At 42.7% G+C, this 18820-nt stretch overlaps 1 protein-coding gene across 5 annotated transcripts in view; it reads left to right on the top strand.

Moving 5' to 3' along the window:
• Positions 1 to 18820, top strand: part of ST7L (suppression of tumorigenicity 7 like) — a 32710-nt gene that overhangs the window by 10602 nt on the left and 3288 nt on the right. For 3 of the 5 annotated variants that reach the window (XM_032710338.1, XM_032710337.1, XM_032710336.1), the window contains exons 11-14: positions 50 to 152; positions 3488 to 3638; positions 3770 to 3862; positions 7447 to 7586. In XM_032710338.1, coding sequence (XP_032566229.1) covers positions 50 to 152; positions 3488 to 3638; positions 3770 to 3862; positions 7447 to 7586 — 487 coding nt within the window. Of the gene's footprint in view, positions 1 to 49; positions 153 to 3487; positions 3639 to 3769; positions 3863 to 7446; positions 7587 to 12772; positions 12843 to 13057; positions 13596 to 18820 lie in introns of those variants that run through there. The other 2 variants (XM_032710339.1, XM_032710340.1) reach the window with 1 other exon arrangement.

Here is an 18820-nt window from a genome sequence, read left to right as displayed (position 1 = left end):
GGGTTTATTATTTATTACTTTTGTTCAATGTGGGGTTTTTTCCCTTCAGGTTCTCCCCAGAAACTGCCTCCAAAAGAGGGCTCAGTACAGCAGAAATTAATGCTGTGGAAGCAATTCACAGAGCTGTGGAATTTAACCCTCATGTTCCAAAGGTAAAGAGTATTTTATTTTCTATTGGACCACTTTGATTGTATTCTAAAAAAAATACCATGTTATAATATCATTTTGTTATTGGAACTGGTTATAACTCCAGCCCCATGTTTTCTTGAAACTGGTTGTAACTCCAGCCTTGGAGTTGTTAAATGCATTGTTATTTATATCATAAATATTTGGTGGCCAGAATTAGGTGGGTTTTTTTGTTGGTTTTTTTTTTTTTTTTTGCAATAGATGATGTTAAAAGAGGGGTTTTTGCACAAAAAATTTAACTTGGAATTCCCTAACTCATTGGAAAATGAGTTGTATACCAGTGAGGTATTACTGAAGGCCCTTTATTCTGTAAGGGTATTATTTTCTTCCCCACTGTGACCCACTGGGTGAGTTACTTCCTTTATCTGTGCCCTTGTTAACTTGTTTGCTTTGACTATGAGCATTTCAGAGCTTTAGGCATTAATTGATTTTGTAGGCATTAATAAATGTAGGTATTTAAAGTCACAGAATCACAGAATGGTTTGGCTTGGAAGGGACCTTAAAGATCATCTCATTCCAAGTCCCTGAAGCCAAATTAAGTTCTCCAGACAATAACCACTCTAGTATTCCAAAAAACCTTGACTCTGCTCTGCTTCCAAGCATGGGCTCCACAGTTCCTGAGAGCTCTACAGTCACTTAAATGTCTAAACAAGATGCAGAGTCTGTACCACCCCAGGCTGTGTTTAATATCTGGCATCACCTGAAGCAGCCAAAGCACAGATTCCAGGGGTGAAAATAAAACCTTGCAGTGCCTTTTTTTTTTCTTTTACTGTCCCAGGGCTGGTGCTGGGTTCAGTGTGAACCCTTGAATGCAGGAGGTTGGCTCAGTGCTGGGCCTAATCCTCTGCAAATGATGCTGGAGCCCCAGTGGCTGGAGCTGTGAAGGCTGGAATGATGTGACTGCTCCCTTCTGTCTGCCTGTCCAATCCAATAGAATGTGCACAGGGAGAGCTAATTGCTGGGAGAAATTGCTGCTTCTTTGCATGACTGATCAAGAGCAGGGCAAGTTCATTTCAGACAGTCTCAGACAGATTTTTTTTTTTTTCCTTTAGCCCCTGCCTTGAGGGGCAGAAGATTATAAAGCATTATCATTATCGAGAAGTTCTTTTAGTTGGGGTGTCCTCCCCTTGTTTCAGGAGCCTCATGTACCTTTTTAAAGAAGTTAGGGATCATTTCAAACAGGCTCTTAGCAAAATATGGTCTGCAGAGCAGCATGGAAGCTGTTTCCAGGTTTCAGTAATTTCATCTTCTCTTCTAATTGTGGATCTGTCCAGCCTTTTTTTTTTTTTTTTTAAATTGCAATATTGCCTTGAAAAACCAATTTATTGGATGACAGGGCAGAATTTTATTGATCCAGGCTGCCTAGAGCTCTGAAATGCTCATGGTCAAAGCAAACAAGTGAACAAGGGCACAGACAAATGAAGTAACTCACCCAGTGGGTCACAGTGGGGAAGAAAATCTGATTTTTGAATTTGCACCCTGTCCTGTCCCGTGGACTAAAAATAAATGAGTGTGTAAAGTAGAAATCCCTTTGTTCTTGGAGCTGATGGTTGTCTTTGCACATAACATCATTTTGCATAAGGAAAATAAAATAAGGTTTGTTTCTCTTTGTTCCCAGTTCTGCTTTTACAAGGCTGGGGTTTGTTTGGAAAGTTAGAACCAGCTGGAAAACTGGTCCTCTTAAACCATTTCCAGTTAGGGATCCGAAACTGCACTTTGGTGCTGGAGGAAGCAACCTTTTCCAATCCTATTTTGAATATCTCAGAGATTTTTATAGTGTATAAAGACTTCAAAACCCCAAGATACTTTGAGCACTGAGACACCTTGCCTGTTTTATGCTTAAACATGGACATGAAAACCTGCCAGACTGTGGAATTTCTCTGTTTATGTGGTAGCATGGGCTCAGAGAGAGCCAAAGCCTGGAGCTGAGCATTGCTGTGTTGTGGCAATACTTGCAGTGGGGCTTCCCCACCACTGCTGGGTTTATATTCCCAGTCAGCACAATGGAAAAGTGGGCACTGTGGAGAGCAGGAGGAGTCAGGTCAGGGGTCAGATATTTGAGACCATTTTCCCACAGCAGCCCTGTGTGCCAGTGATCCTTTACTGTGTTAAAAAAAAAAATTAAAAAAAGAAAAAAAAATTGAAGAGGATTAGAGGGGATTAGCAAGAATATTACCCTCCAGAGTGCAGGCCCAAGGCACTGAGAGAAGAACCTAGCCAGGCAGTAAATGTGCTTTATTTGGCTGGGGCACAACCCCTCCTACATTCCTTGAAGAATCTGAATGGGAAAAGTTAAGTCCTCAAACTGGATTAGTAAATAATCTCATAGTTTGTGGCATCTGCTGAAATAAATCGGTGAGTTTGCTGCATTCTTACACTTTGGGGGACACCCCAAGGAATTGCCACGTTGATCAAAGGTGTGGATTAACTTTGGCTGTTATTGGATGAGACACTGTGTGGTAGGAGAGGACAACCCACAGGTAAATACTAGAGCTGAAGCTGTCTTTTCATTCTTGTAAAAATTACTCATCTGTTTTTAAAACCTGAGTTCAAATGAATACCTGGCTTTTTTTTTTTTTTTTTAATGTGCCACGATAAAAACCTGGTGCACTGAAAAAAATTGCACGTCCTGTGTTGCAAAGGAAATGGGAAATGATTAATCCCTGGGTTCTTTGACCCTTCTGAGCATCAGATATTCTGCTGATGGAGGGAGAAAGCTGAAATTGAAAAAATCTGAAATCAGAGATGCTTTGTGGTAGCCCAGTAAAACCACATTAAAAGAAGGTTTTTTTCCCTGGTTTTGGTTTATTATTCTTCCTTTGGTTTAGCACACTGACACTTTGGGTTTGCTGCTCATACTTGAGGGCTAACAAATCCTCAGCCTCCTGCACTGAAACGTTCAGTGATGAAATAATGAGCAAAAATACCGTTGGTTTGGGGTTTTTTATCAGCCTAAATTTGTCCCTCATTGGTATTGCACCTGCAGCATTCTACTTATGTCTGTTCCACAAGAATGTATTTTTATTTTGCCTTACTGAAGCTGTATTTTTTTCTTGTTGTTTGTGTTTTGGTTTTTTTTTTTTTTTTTTAATATGTGAAAGTCCCAATTTAAGGTTGTTGAAGACAGGAGTGTGTTTTGCTGCTTTTCCCTTCCCAATCCTGGCTGCTCTGGGTCAGGGTTGGGCCGTTTCCTCCACCTGGGATTTGCTCAGCTCGTGCCTCCATCGGTCACTTCCATTTCACAGTTAAAGGGTTTGGTGTGTTCCACGTAACCAAATGTGCTCTGCATTTGTCCTTTCAGTATTTACTAGAAATGAAGAGCTTAGTGCTGCCTCCAGAGCACATTCTGAAGCGAGGGGACAGCGAGGCAGTAGCCTATGCTTTTTTTCACCTCCAGCACTGGAAGAGGATAGAAGGGGCTCTAAATCTGCTGCACTGCACGTGGGAGGGCAGTAAGTATCTCTCCTTTTATTGTTTGCTGTACAGTAGACTAATCTGTGTGCTTTTATTCCCCTCAAACACAATTGGTTCTCTTTGTGAGAAGCTGGTTAAATACAGATCTGATGTCCCACTCTTTTTGCAGCATTTAGGATGATCCCATACCCACTGGAGAAAGGACATCTCTTCTATCCCTACCCGAGCTGCACCGAAACTGCAGACAGAGAACTGTTGCCAAGTAAGTGGTTTCTAAGCAGTAATGATAATAAAACACAAGCTAAGGACATGTTCAGTTTGTGGTATTCTGTATTTACCTTACTGTGATTTTTTTAGTTGGAGCTTCCTGTGAAGGGGATTCAGCTATTTGTTGATGTCCCTCCCAAAAGATCCTGAAGCACTTGACGTGTGTGTGTGGTAAATGTCAGCTTGATGCTGTAATAGCCTAAATCCTTCAGAGATCAAATCTGTGTGTGGGACATCCAGACTGAGGCTGGCCAGCTTTGAGAACAACAAAATGGACCATTTTTTTCTACATACTTTGGAGGGAAGTCATGGATTTGACTCCTGTTGTAGCAAAGAATCAGTGCATGGTTCCAGTCCTGCTTTTGGGTATCCATCAGAACCTGTCTGTGACCTTAAAGAGAATCCTTGGTTAATCTGTAGTCATTATTTCTATAGTCTGTATTTCTGTCATTAAGTCATTGGTCCATATTTGTCTGCTGGATGCCTCCTGGAACTTTTTATCCATATATATCTGTGGATTTGCACTAATATTTGATGCTGAAAAGTAGGTCTTGCCCAGCTGCTCATTGCTTCAAGGTTATTTTGTGCAATTATGACCCTTCATGGTTGGTTTTTTTTCCTTTGAGTGAGGCAAATAAACTAAATCACTACACCCTGTGCTCATCATATTTAGGAAAATACCATTAATTTAGAGTAGAATTGGACTCTTAATTGTACATCTTAATAGAAATCCTTTGGGGCTGAACTTGTACACAATTCCCCTGGGACTGGAAAGAGCTACTGCAAAAGCCCCAGCAGACCCACAGAGCCCACAGCTGTGGAAAGGAAAAGTGCACATACGTGTTTCTATTTAAAAGCCTGAAGTTATATTTAAAATGTGTAATTTAAATTTGCCCCCAGACTGCTTTAAATTACTCATTTCTCACTTATGCAGGATATTGCACAAGGAATTCCTTGGTTAGCAACTAACCCTAAATTGTAGACTTCCCAGCATAATTAAACCCCAACACATGCAGATATTTCAACAGGATCACTCACGCATTCCTGTTATGTTTTAAATATAAAACTACCCATAAATAAAATCATCTTAACACTTTTATTGCACTACTTCCCCGAGAAGTCTTGACACTTAATTTTTTTAAATTTATCTATTTAAAATAACGTTGTCCAAATCAAGGATTCAGAAATCCTGGATTGGTCTGTGAGTAACAACTCTCAAATGGCTGTGAATGTGTGGAGTTGTCTTGGGTTGTCCTTACCTATTTTGGATTTGGTTTAAATTTCCCAGTGTAGGAAAAGCCAGTGCAAAAAAAAAAATAAATTATTCCTTTTTTTTAACACTTTCCTAAGTTATGTTGGGACCTTTCCTAAATTATATTGCTCCGTGCTTTAAAAATGAGGTGAGTTTTTAGGTAGTAGGAATCTCTGAATAACATTAACATCTCTGATGGGTGTTATTCATGGATCTCCAAATGTTCTACTTCATTGTGCTCCAAAATCATATCATTTAAAAGCAAAAGAAACCCCAAGCACTTTGCCATTTGCAGTAGCACAAAGGCACTTCTGCTGGGCTTGTTTTCTAATGATGCTTTCATGTACCAGCATTCAAAACCAGAAGCTGGGAGGGTAAAGTGTGTCTTCTTCCCCTTCAACCTTCAGTTTAAAAAGAATACAACTGGACTTGCTTCTGGCTTTAAAATTTGAGGGGTTTGTTAGATTTTAAAAACAGCCTGTCGAGAAGTGCAGCCCTTTCATGATTACATATTGTTAGAGAAACTTTTGTTTTGTTTTGTTCTGTTTCTTTTCATTTAAAAACCCTCTCAAATCATTGGATGGGAGTCAGAGCTGCAGGTTTTTAAAGCCAGTAATTGCAAATTCACCGAGCAGGTCCTCAGCTGGTGACCAGTAGTAGTGTTGTGAGTGCTGAAAGCTCCACATGCCACCCTTAGCCTGGGCTAATCACCTGCTTTGGATTTGGTTACCACAGATTGGAAACTGCAAGGAGCTGCTATGTGCAGAATTTATAACCCAGTCCTGGGGCTGTTTTCTTTGGGGTCTGCTCTGTCAGCTGCTCTGAGCAAATTTACTGTAGCCTACAACCAGAAATCCTGGAGAAGTATTAAGCAGCTCCCTTGTATGTACAACATGCTGGTGGTTTTGTACTTGCTCAGCTTCTCCCAGGGTGGGGAGATGTGCTGTTCCCTTCAGGGTGACAGGATTACTGCTCCAGAATTGTTTTAATTGCTCTGGGTAATTTTGAACAGCTTGTGAGTTTTACTTCCCTCTGTCCTGTTAAAAGACTGTGCACCAAAAACTGAGCCTGCTTTGAAAATAAAGGCCCAAGTGAAAAAAAAAACTGGAAAGAGAATATTAATAATGAAGATAAAGGTGTAATAACTATTAATAATGAAGACACAGGTGTAATAATTATTAATAATGAAGAGAGAGGTGTAATAACTTAATAATGAAGGCAAAGGTGCAATAACTGTTAATAATGAAGATAAAGGTGCAATAACTTAAAAATGAAGATAAAGGTGCAATAACTGTTAATAATGAAGGCAAAGGTGCAATAACTGTTAATAATGAAGATAAAGGTGCAATAACTTAAAAATGAAGATAAAGGTGCAATAACTGTTAATAATGAAGGCAAAGGTGCAATAACTGTTAATAATGAAGATAAAGGTGCAATAACTTAAAAATGAAGATAAAGGTGCAATAACTGTTAATAATGAAGGCAAAGGTGCAATAACTGTTAATAATGAAGGCAAAGGTGCAATAACTTAAAAATGAAGACAGGTGTAATAACTTAATAATGAAGGCAAAGGTGCAATAACTTAAAAATGAAGACAGGTGTAATAACTTAATAATGAAGGCAAAGGTGCAATAACTGTTAATAATGAAGATAAAGGTGCAATAACTGTTAATAATGAAGACAAAGGTGCAATAACTTAAAAATGAAGATAAAGGTGCAATAACTGTTAATAATGAAGGCAAAGGTGCAATAACTGTTAAAAATGAAGATAAAGGTGCAATAACTGTTAATAATGAAGGCAAAGGTGCAGTAACTTAAAAATGAAGATAAAGGTGCAATAACTGTTAATTATGAAGACAAAGGTGCAATAACTGTTAATTATGAAGACAAAGGTGCAATAACTTAAAAATGAAGATAAAGGTGCAATAACTGTTAATTATGAAGACAAAGGTGCAATAACTTAAAAATGAAGATAAAGGTGCAATAACTGTTAATTATGAAGACAAAGGTGCAATAACTTAAAAATGAAGATAAAGGTGCAATAACTGTTAAAAATGAAGACAGATGTAATAACTTAAAAATGAAGATAAAGGTGTAATAACTGTTAATAATGAAGACACAGGTGTAATAACTACTAGCAGTGAAGACAAATAGAAAATTTTTGAGGAGGGTAAGAGTTTAAGTACAGGGACCTAAGATGTGCTGCACAAGTCTTGAGTCCACACTTCTTCCTTCTGAAGGTCCAGAGCTGGGTTACAGGACTATAAATAGTTCAGAACACCTTCTTTGACTGTCCAGTGCCAACATTCTCCATTTTTTCCTTTCAGCATTTCACGAGGTCTCCGTTTACCCCCAGAAGGAACTTCCCTTTTTCATCCATTTCACAGCAGGCCTGTGCTCCTTTTCAGCCATGCTGGCCCTGCTCACCCACCAGTTCCCTGAGCTGATGGTCATTTTGGCTAAAGCTGTAAGTACTGCCTTGCTTAGCTATCCTGGGGGATTTCTGGCAATTTTGGTGTCTGGGGTGGAGCAGCCTCTAGTCAGTCTCGTGTTTGTGGGGCATGAATTATTTTATCTGCTTCTTTAAGAACCTTGGTAGTGACAGGTGTTGAGATTTGGGCAAAATGGCTGTTTTGACAACAAGATGAACTGTTTACTACAACATCCCGTGGCTTTCATTTGCACTGTTAGGGTGAGAGAGCAGCATTTCAGCACCAGAGAAGTTTTGCCCCAGAGCACTGTGTTGAGGATGGATTTTGTCCTCAAAGAAGTGGAAGACTGCAGTGGGAGAGGCTCAAAAATAAACGTGTTGACTGGAGATTTTGAGAAGGGAGTGAAATGCAGGCTGGGCTGCAGGAAAAACAGGTCTCTTGTGAGCATTGGAAACCCATAGCATGATGTGAGTGGAACAGATGAGAACAGGTAAAGTAACTGCTAACTTCAGAGCAGGGTCACAAGTGAGTTTGGCTGTCACTTACCTTTCAGTATTTTTATATCTCATCTGTTTCCAGTTACTAGGTGGAGAATGTGCTCAGTGACCACAGTTCTGTCATTTAAGTACCTGTTCAGGGATAGAAATTGGACTTGATGATGGCAATAATCTGTGATGCTTTAAATGTGTCAGTTGTTGAGCTTGTATCTTAAATATGTCATATCTTAAATATGTATCTTAAATGAGCCATATCTTAAATATGTCTGTTCCTATGGGTGTCTTCTGTGCCCATCTCTTTCTCCCTCTCTCTGCCCTGCTCTTTTTAGGGTTTCTCTTCCTTACTTCTGTTAACATCTGCTGGTTGTAACCTTGTCATCTCTCCCTGGACTCTGGAAGCTGAGGGACAAACTGCACAGGCAGCTTCCCAAAGTAATCCACACAGTAGGTTTGGCCTTGATTGAACTGCAGATCTCATGCAGTAGAGCAGAGTGGCAAATAAAGAGCTGTGAACTCTCAGTGAATCATTTATTGTAGCTTTGCTAGTCAAAATAGAGGGTGAAAGGCATTTGCTTCCTGGCTGGTTTAATGCAGCAGGTAATGGAGACCCAGGAGGAAAGCCCTTTATTTTAAGAATACTTTGCTCCTAAAAGCCTTGGCTTTGCTAGTGAGCCCAGTCTAGTGTCCAAGTCATGCAGGTCTGAGAGTGGGGTCTCATTTCCACCCAGTTCTGTTGATCTTTATGTTGGAAAATGTAGTTGGACATGCCAGTGACAAATTTCAGTGCTGCTCATAATTGGCTGGGTTCATGGTGACTAGGGGCTAACTATCTGCTTGATTAATTCTGGAAGGGCTGCATTAGCAAAGTTGTATGATTTCCAAAGAGATACAAGGTCAAATGTTATGCTAACAAAGAATTGCTTGGTGAAGTTCTCTCTGCTGGGTTTCTTGAACCACAAAAAAAAAAAAAGAAAAAGGACTTTGTATGAGTGAGTTGGCTTTGCAGAATGGCAGTTTGGATGTCAAGTGACATGTCCAAGTGTGTTGTGTGGGGGAAAACTCCCAGAGTTTGGTCATTTGGCAGGGTGTTTCTTTGGTTTGTTTTCTATAGGAAGGGATGGATAGTGTCTGTTCAGCTGAAATGATCAAGAGGCACATTGTCACATCCTTCCCCAGCCAGGTCACAGTGGTGGGAGGCACAGACAGAGGGGTTCTTGCCACTCTGTCCTAGTTTAATACTGGCAAAAGTGGAAATTTTGTACTGAGATCATCAGGCAAGAGGTGAATTCTGTATTAATTTCTTAAGATTGACAGCTGAGAAGAAAATACCACCTTCAAGTATTTGGCTATTTTAGCTGATTTTAATGTTTACTCCCAGTCATACTCTAATGACTAAAATTCTTCCTTATTCTAATTATTGCATGATTGTACTTTTGATCCCATTCCTGATGTTTTCAAGAGCATTCAGAAAACTTGCACTTCACCATCAAACTAACACTTCTGATTTTACTGCCCACAGGGCAATTCTTTTTATTTTATTTTTTTGATGCCAACAGGGCAATAAAATACATGGGACAAGATCATCTTTAAGGTCCCTTCCAACCCAAACCATTCTGTGATTCCATGATTCAATTAATAGATTGCCTCAATATTTTAACTATAGATAATGCTGTGATGGTTGCTAACACTTCATACATTATCTCTTGTGTTTTGGAGCTCTGTAGGAGTAGCATCTGGTTGAATTTTCATACAAAAAAATGGAATATTATCTCCTATTTAAAGACACCAGCCTTCACTGTAATAAAACAGTTCTTATTTGCTGTATCTAGTGTTACATCTTCAAGTAATTCCAGTGCTTTAAGCTTTTTAAGTTGTATTTTACTGTGTATTTTGTTATTTTTCACCTTACTGTGTTTTAACTTATTAAATATAGTAATTTGAGGTAATGAATGGTTTATCTGCAATGCTTTGGCCTTAGGAAAAAGCAATGCAAAATGTATTTATTTCCGACGAATTCTGTTCTAGATTTCCTGGAAATTCCAGAATTTTAGGAAAGGCAGTTGGAGATTTTTGTGTCTGGAATTTTTCCCTGTAAATCTCCAAGCTGTGGCTCCTTGGATTCCATTTCAGTTGCTTCTTAATCCAACTGTTTTTCCAGCAGTTGAATCCCCCCAGCCTCGGAAGGGCTTTCAGGAGCCGAATACCTTCCTATTGACTTGAAAAGTCTGCAGTTTACATACTTTCATTTGTTAGTGCTTGAGTTTGTTTCCTCCACAATAAATCACGGGGTAAACCTTGGCAAATTGCTAAAAATATTCCGAGTGGCCAAAAATCACAAGGAAGCGTTGGCCGGTTCCAATGTACACAGAGGGATCCAGCACCAGCAGGGCCCCGAGCGCTGGCACCAGCTCCCTCCAGAGCAGGAAGGGATCCTGCCCCCACACTCCCAGCACTGTGGGCTGGCACCACGGGGCTTTTCAGTGTGTCTGGCACAGGTGGGGTGGTTTGCAGGTGCTGGGGACTGGTGCTGGGATGTTTGGCATTTACTGATCCACTTAGAGGAGATGCCCGCAGAGGTTGCTGCCCGCAGAGGTTGTGGACTCTTCGTCCCTGGAAGTGTCCAAGGCCAGGTTGGATGGAGTTCTGAGCAACCTGGTCTAGTGGGAGAGGGTCCTGCCCACGGCACGGGGTTGGAATTAGATGATGTTTAAGGTCCCTTCCAGCCCATCCTGTGATTTGATAAGTGCAGATGCACCGTGTTGAGCCGGTGCTGGTGAGGACAGTGGGACAGGCGGTGGTGGAGGATCCTCATGAGCTGCAGGACCAGTGCAAGTGCTCCCAGAGGGTGACAGCTCAGCCTTGCTGTTTCTGTCATCTAGATTTCTGACCTCTTGGAGAATCACACTGTTCTTGATCATCAGACAGCTCTGTTTCTCAAGCAGTTGCTGCTTAAATTCATCCCAATAAGTGACAGAAGGGAGGAGGCACACAAAAGGGATGACAGTTATATGTACAGCTCACTGAACAAGCTGAAAAGCACTGCTACATAAAACAACTTCTGTTGTAACTGCAGACAAAAGGGTCTGATTACTTTTTCATTCAGTATGAATTTTTATTTCTTAGTTAATTACATGGGTGGAGAATTGGGTGGCTGTATATCATCTTGCAAAAGTGGGGTTGCACAATTCCTTGTGGAATACAAAGACACTCAGAAGTCTGCTTTCAAGGACACAGTGATGCAGAGTGACAGCAGGCACTGTAAACAATCTGCCCAGAGATTCCTGAAAGCACCCAACACACCTTCATAGAATCATGGAATGCTTTGGCTTGAGAGGGACCTTAAAGCTCATCCCGTTCTACCCCCTGCCATGGGCAGGGACACTTTCCACAAGACCAAGTGGCCTTGAACACTTCCAGGGATGGGGCAACCACAGCTTCTCTGGGCAATTCCAAGCAGATCAATCCAATTGCTTAAATCCAAACCTTATGCTACTGGAGTAGACCAGTATTAGTTAATATTAAATTATTGAAAAAATAATGCAGCAGTGTTCCTGCTGAATCCTACTGAAAACAACTTCCTTGTTCAGGGAATTGGACAAAATCCTAAGACAGTCCATGTTCCAAAGTGGTTTGATATGGATCGCTTGGTATTTTCACAAGAAAGAAAGAAGTCATGGGACTTAAATTAAAAATTGGCTAATTTTTATGATTGCAAGATTAGGAGAAAGCATTTCCCATTCTGAATGTTCCCTGGCTCCCCGTAAGAACCTTCTGTGCCATTTTGCCCAGAGCAGCCATCTAGGGACAGAAAATAGGGCAAAGCAGAGCCGTGCCTGGCAAGTCCTGCTTTCTGTGACACTCTGCTTTACTTTCTGAACAAATCCCCCTACCACTTTCCCCAAAGCTCATTAAGTGAGACTGGAGAATTAAGTTTTTAGCCAGCTGCTGAACTTTTCATATTTATAAACACTTGAGTCTTTTGCTTATCTAAGAGAAAATGTGTATAGTTTGGAGATGTGCACTTCCCTGCCAATGTGTAATGAGTGGTTCTACACTTGATAGGAAAAAAAAAAAGCCTGAAGTTTCCTGTCAGAGCTGAGTGTGGGTGCCAAGGGCAAAGGTTTCTTGCCTTGCTAATCTACATCTTAACTCATGCACTTAATGGGAAGGTGCCACACGCAAACAGGCAGGGAAGAGCTGGCTGCAAGGAAAAGCTCCTGCACTGCTGTGAATGTTATGTTTTAAAAGCCTTTTTAATGTAATATTTGAGGTTATGATAGAAGCCAGGAGGGCCAAAGTGAAACCTTCAAAGTAAATGAGTCCTGTCGTTGCTGCCTCACGAAACGAGGGTTTGTGTGAGGATAACCCGAGTCCCAGGGGAATACTTGGGGGGATGGGTTGAGAAGGTGCAGGGGAGCTTGCAGCATTTGTTTTAGCCTAATCTTTATTTCTGGAACTGTTTAGATGGCACCTAGAATATGGATCCTGTCTGGAAGCACGGGCTGCTCTTGGTGGATGGGCTGTTCAGTTTGCACATGTTTGAGTCGATGACCCGTAAATCAAGACAGGAGATGATCTTTAAGGTCCCTTCCAAACCCAAACCACTCTGTGATTCTATAACTACCCTTCTCCCCTGTCTGATCAGCCCTGAAGGCACAGTGCTGAGCAGCTGGAAGAGTTGTGGCATGGAGAAATGCCATCCTAACCCTCCTGCCTCTGCCCAGGTGCTGCGGGTGCTGTGGCCGGTGAGTGCTCCCAGTGTCTTGGCCTCCAGCTGAGTGGACCATGCCAGGGGTGAGTGGCTTCCAGGGGGTTTTCCTTCTTTTGTGTGTCTTCATTAATACTTAGTGTTTACAACAAGCCTGTTTCATGTCATCAGCAGTGAAGGGATTGCAGTTCTGTTGCCTTGAGGGGAAGACACGGGGTGGGTTTTGTTCATACTTTGAGCCTACAGGAGGAAGTTGGTTTGGAAGCTGAGCTGATTTATTGTTGTGTTCTCTTTCTTCCAGTGCTTTGGGATTCTTCTTCCACCCTTCAGCTTCACTGTGGAACACACTGAGGTCCTGCTGCTGCCCAGCCTGTGGCATCAACCAACTCCAGTGTGACTGGAGTGTGTTTTCCGTGATAGTTTGGTTTGATTCTAGTGAGCCTCACCCTGGTGGTTGGCTGACCCCCAGTCCTGGGAGGCAAGGAAGAAATCTGGGCTCTTCAAACTGACATCTTTGACAGGCTTCCATGTTGATGGTGCTTAACATATGAATTTCTTCTTTGGCCTTAGTCTATAGTCATCTAAGAAAATAGTTTTTGTTGAGCAATAGTTTATTGCTCTCTAAATCACTTGGACAACTGGAAGCTCATACTTCCTCTGTAAGAAAGGAGAGTACACAAACTGAACAGGTGTTTGGAATATTGATACTTCCTTCTCAGCTGCAGATGCACCAGATACTTGGCTTAGATTTAATTTTATAAGCCTTTTTCAAAATATTTGTTAACAGCAAAGTATGATTTTGCTTTCTTTATTAAAAAGTTGCTTCTTAACACATTGAATTTGTTGACTTCTTAAGCGTCTGTTTAATATAGATTATAGTGTGCAAACACATTTCTTTCTTCTCTGTCCTTAAGGGTAGTTTTACTGCATAACTGAAGGAGATGGTTGTATAAACTCCTCTGTTTCATGTTGTTACTCCTTTAGATTTAACTGTGCACTTTCTATTCTTCAAGGCAAAGCATTTTGAAAGACAGGGTGGCTTCTGAATCTGCCCAAAGTGGTTGTGATATCTGCATGGGAGGCTTTTTTTGGGGAGACCTGAACTTTCAAGTGTTAGTCCGAAGTACTGTGGTTGTTGATACCAGGACTTGAGGAGAAGGGAGATGTGGAGAACTCCTCAAAGGAGTTGCTTCATGTACAGCCCAGCCCCAAGGGTTTGTTTACTGCAGAGGTGAAAAGATGGCTGTGGCAGCCAAGTGCTTTGGGGTAATTGGTGTGACCTCATTTCCACTCTCCCATTAGAGAAAATGTCTCCTTTTTCCCATGCAGATCTGCTGCTCTGCAGTGAGGGAGCAGAGTCACGTTAGCCCAGGCTTCTTAAGAGGGGAAGTGATAAAAATAGCAGAGGCTTGTGGAGAAATGCTAATTCTGGGCACGTGGAAACCCATCATCTTACATTTTGCAGATAAACACATACACTTACCCCTAATAACTTAACACACTTGATCTCCACTATCTCTGTGAAGGTTTGTGACTTCGATGGCTTCTTTCAAAGGTCATGTAAATTATTCCAGTTTCTGAATGTGAATGGAGGAGTCTTGTTGTAGCCTACTCTGTTCTCTGAAACAGTTCCTAAAGCAATCAGTTACTTCATGAGGTCAGTTTGAGTTGACCTAGAATCCATCTTGACAAAGAAGACCATTAAATGAATTATTTTTTTCTTCTTTTCAAATCCTTCTGTACCTTGCAATCCAAGTGCTGTGAAGCTGAGAGTGACCTCTGCATCTCATGTAAGTGTAGCTTGTTTGTAACTCTGGCTGAGGGGAAACACACGTGTTTAGGTAGAAATGCCATTGTTGCTCTCCATTTATGTGTCTGTTGACTGACTTTAATCCAAGTTAAATACTTTTAATTCAGTGAGAAATCAAAAGGGGAGCCCTACAGAAAGGTACTACCCATACTTTTGGAGTTACCTAACTACTAGTAGGTGATTTTCTCAACTTTTTTTTCCAGTTGAATGTGTGTCACTGGGGCTGTTTCTCACTTTGGAATCACTGTGGTGATTAATAGACCTGTTGTGTTCATGTGATTTCACTTCTTGGTCCACAGGGGCCCATAAGGTAACCAACCTAATGCTTTTTAAAGTTGAACCTTTTCCAGCAGTTGTGTGGGGTTATAAATGAAGCTCTGCCTCCCATGTATCATCCCAAGAGCTGCTTTCTCTCACTGTCCTCCCCTGACATAACAGTAACAGAAAGGGGATGGGCTTGTGCTGAAAGGAGAGCTGGCAGCAGGCTATGTAATGAAAATCTTCCTGTCTCTAGAAGTGCCAGCAATTCTTGAGGAAGGAGGAGTGCTCTGTATGATTTCCTAGCAGGGTTGTCCATGCTTTTTAGGAGTGTTCTTTGCCACATGGGAGCAGGGACTTAGACCTGACCCATACCTTAGTAATACCATCTCAATGAAGTTATGTGTGTGTGTGTATATATATATATTAAAAAAATTACAATTATGACTCAGGGCAGATAAGCATTGATGTAATTTCCTGGAAACATGCACTGTGGTGACCTTACAGCCATTGGGATGGAAAAAGCCTTTCCATGAGGCTCTGTGTGGCATTAATAGACTTGTCAGATTTTCAGTTCATTCAGTTCATTCAGTCAAATCTTGAAGATCAGCATTTATTTCTATACCTGAGGCCAATGTGTATATTTATAAACCAGGGTAATTATAATCTCTTTGATAATTTAGGCAGGGTTCAAGTTTGGGGTGGGTTTGGTTTGTTGGGTGGGTTTTGATGCTCGCAGTGTCTCACCATGTGATGACAGGTTAGTTCTTGATCAGGAAGAGGAATTCTGCCTTTCCTCCTGCCAACCTCTTGCTTCTTCAGAAATAATTTCCAAAAAGGACAGGGAGGGAAGGGGGGAAGTGTTACCACACATTGTAAAACTACTGTTTGTGAGGCAATTGGGTGACTGAATTCCTGTGTGAATTTGCCCTCTTACCACTGATTTTAACAAAAAGTGTGTAAAGATCTTTGTGGATCAGGACTTTATTGCATGTGCATCTGGAGAGACAACACAAACATGATTTAACACATCACTGGAACAACTTTCTGGTGTCTGACTTGAGGTGTTTGGAAGCTGATATCAGCGTGCTGTTGGGTATTTGATGTAGGAGAATTTCAGCTGGTGGATCATGGTGGTACAGTGGGTGCTACCAGCTTTCACTGGTGCTATTATGATAAAATTCTTAAAGCAGAGGTGAGGCAGTTTAGACTCAAATATTTCTGGGTAACAGGGTCTGCTCAAGGCAACTCTAGTCATCTGGGCTTATGAACCACATCAGAATGCTGGGGAATGAGCTCTCTGGCAGTTATTTACATGCTGTGAGCCCCTCATCCTTGAAATTTGGGATAGATCCATGTGTTAGTAGCTCATATGCACGTATGTATGGGGCCAAAGGACTTTTCATGCTGTCACACACCCTGGTCACTGAGTTTATGGGGACAGATTCACATGGAGATGGCCCTGGAGTGGTTCTCCATCCTGGTTTGTCGCAGGCCAGTTCCTTCCCTGCATCTCTCCAGCACTGGCCAGGCATGTTTATTCCCTGCTCCTCGTCCTGGAATTGTTGTGAGGGTGCCAAGGCTCGTAGATCCATGACTCTGAGCAAGGCAGGGTTTAAAGGTCACAGTCAAGACCATTAATAACAAGGTGCAAACGGCTGGTTTATATGTAATGTGAAGCTTTTTACTTATTTCATTTTTGCACTTTGGGGGCTCTGTTTGCTTATGGAGCACTTGGTGTCTGGTACCTATTTAGGCTGAGAGCAGGCAATTGGGTTCCTTCAGGCCTTCAGAGGAATGCAGAAAATTGTTCTCTGGTGTTGTAATTCTGCTGGGATAACTGGAGCTTATTTGTCTCACTGCTTATTAAATGCATACTTGTCTTGAGGTCCTCTTTTTTTCTTTTTTTTTTTTTTTTATCCTGAGAAACATTGGGTGAATCCCAAGGACCACAAGTGAGAGGAAGATTCCAGGGGGAGGGGGAGAGTGAAGTGCCTGCACCTCTCCACAAGCTGCATCATCCACCTCCAGTGCCAGCAGAATGAAGAGGTTAAATATGAGAGCAGACTCCCTTAGGGAAGGGAGACAAACGAACGGGGCTCAGCCAGACATAAATTAACTTTGCCCTTCCCCCTGCTCGGGGATGAGACTCTGACGGGAGCTGCACCTCCCAAACACTAATGGATGGGGTGTGTGGTTGGGAGCCACGTGAGGCTGTGCTGAGGTGTTGGAAGGGAGGGTGGGAGCACATGTGAGCTGGTGCTGAGCCCTTCACAGAGGGCACTGTGGGCAGCAAGGGCAGAGGGGCTTCGTGGAATCACAGAATATCCTGAGCTGGAAGGGATCCACGGGGATCATCGAGTCCAACTGCTGGCCCTGCACAGGACAACCCCAAAATCCCACCCTGTGCCTGAGGGTGTTGTCCAAACACTCCTGGAGCTCTGGCAGGTTTGGGGCTGTGCCCACTGCCCTGGGGAGCCTGTTCAGTGCCCAACCACCCTCTGGGGGAAGTACCTCCCCTCCAGAGTTCATGCTCTACCAGCCTCTGAGCAGTGTCCAGTTTGCCCTGTGTTGCTGCCAACAGGGACAGACTCCTCCTGTCCCTCTCCTGCAGTTAATTAGGGTGGCTGCAGAGGTGACATGTGGGCTATTGCCATCTCTGTACATCAGCCAGGGTGACAGCAGCACTCACAGGGGGCTTCTGTGTATGGTGTTCTGTGCTCTGAATTCACCCAAGTTACAGCAAAGGTGGAGACAGAGTAAAGGCAGCTTCATTTTCCAGCTCTGCCTCCTGGCTCCCTCCTCCCTTCTGGAGCCTCCTCGGCGGGGTGTGCTCTGCCTGCCCCAGCCCTTCCACTGGAGGGACAGCCGGGGATCAGGGATGCTGCTCATGTGCTTGGAATTTTCCTGGTTTCCAGCCTGGGTTGCTGTGCTGTGCTCCTTGGTGGGATGCTCGGTGAGTGTGCTCACTGGGGAGAGCGAGGTAACACACCCACACTTACGGCATCACCGAGGGTGCACCCGCCACGATGAGTGTGCTCCTCCTTCGGGATCTTCCTCCTTTGGTTATTCCTGGCCAGTGACATTTTCCTTTCACTCTGGATGCGCTGAATTGTGCAATCACAGCGCGGCCCCGTCGGCTCGGACCCTTCTCTTAACAACCTCTTGATTCCTTTTCTAATTTGGCTGTGGCCTTTCATCAGTTATAAACCAGAGTGACACAGTATGTGACTGTTGCATTCTCCTGCCTTGACTCACTGGCTGCGATTCCAGAGCAGTGACCCCCTGCTGCTTGCTGGAGCAGCCCTCCGTGACTCGGCATCGGGAATACGGGATGTGAAAGCTCCCACACAGATCTTTGACAGGCTGTGCAAATTCTAGTCAAAATGCCCCAGTAAATCTGTCCCTGCCAGCTGGGTCTGTAACAGCAGGTGACCCCCATGATCACACTGATCACAGGCACCTTTTGCACCTCTGTGAACCCCCTGGAGAACAGAAAGGGCCCACAGGAGGTGTTGGGATTGGGGTGTAGCTGGGCACTGGTGTCACTCTGCTTTGCTGGGCTCAAAAACTTAAGGATCTTGCCACTACCATCCATGCAGAAAAATGGTGGTGTCATCTTGGTTAAGGCCTGTTGTCACTCCTGTGATCTACTGAAAATCAGAATCGTAGAATCTCCTGAGTTGGACCCAGAAGCAGCATCAAAGTCCAGCTCCTGGCCCTGCACATGATCCTGTGTTTCCAGTGCCTTCTACCTGTGTGTCCTGTCCAGCTTCTTCAGAGAAAGTAATTTATTCAGAAGCTCATTAAGCAATTAATTCTGCTCCTTGTCCTTAAGTTCGGACATGCTTTTGACTGGAGGATAATTAGAAGGTGATCTTGCATAAAAGGCTCCCTGCACATTTCAGGCAGATTACTTAAGAGGGGCTTGTGAGAGGGACTGAGTGTTCCCTGACGAGACTGCAGCCTTCAGAAACGTTTAGAGATGGAAAACAG

The sequence above is a fragment of the Chiroxiphia lanceolata genome, chromosome 25 (genome assembly GCF_009829145.1).
Source record: "Chiroxiphia lanceolata isolate bChiLan1 chromosome 25, bChiLan1.pri, whole genome shotgun sequence".
Lineage (NCBI taxonomy): Eukaryota > Metazoa > Chordata > Aves > Passeriformes > Pipridae > Chiroxiphia > Chiroxiphia lanceolata.
This window is presented reverse-complemented; position numbering and strand designations above follow the sequence as displayed.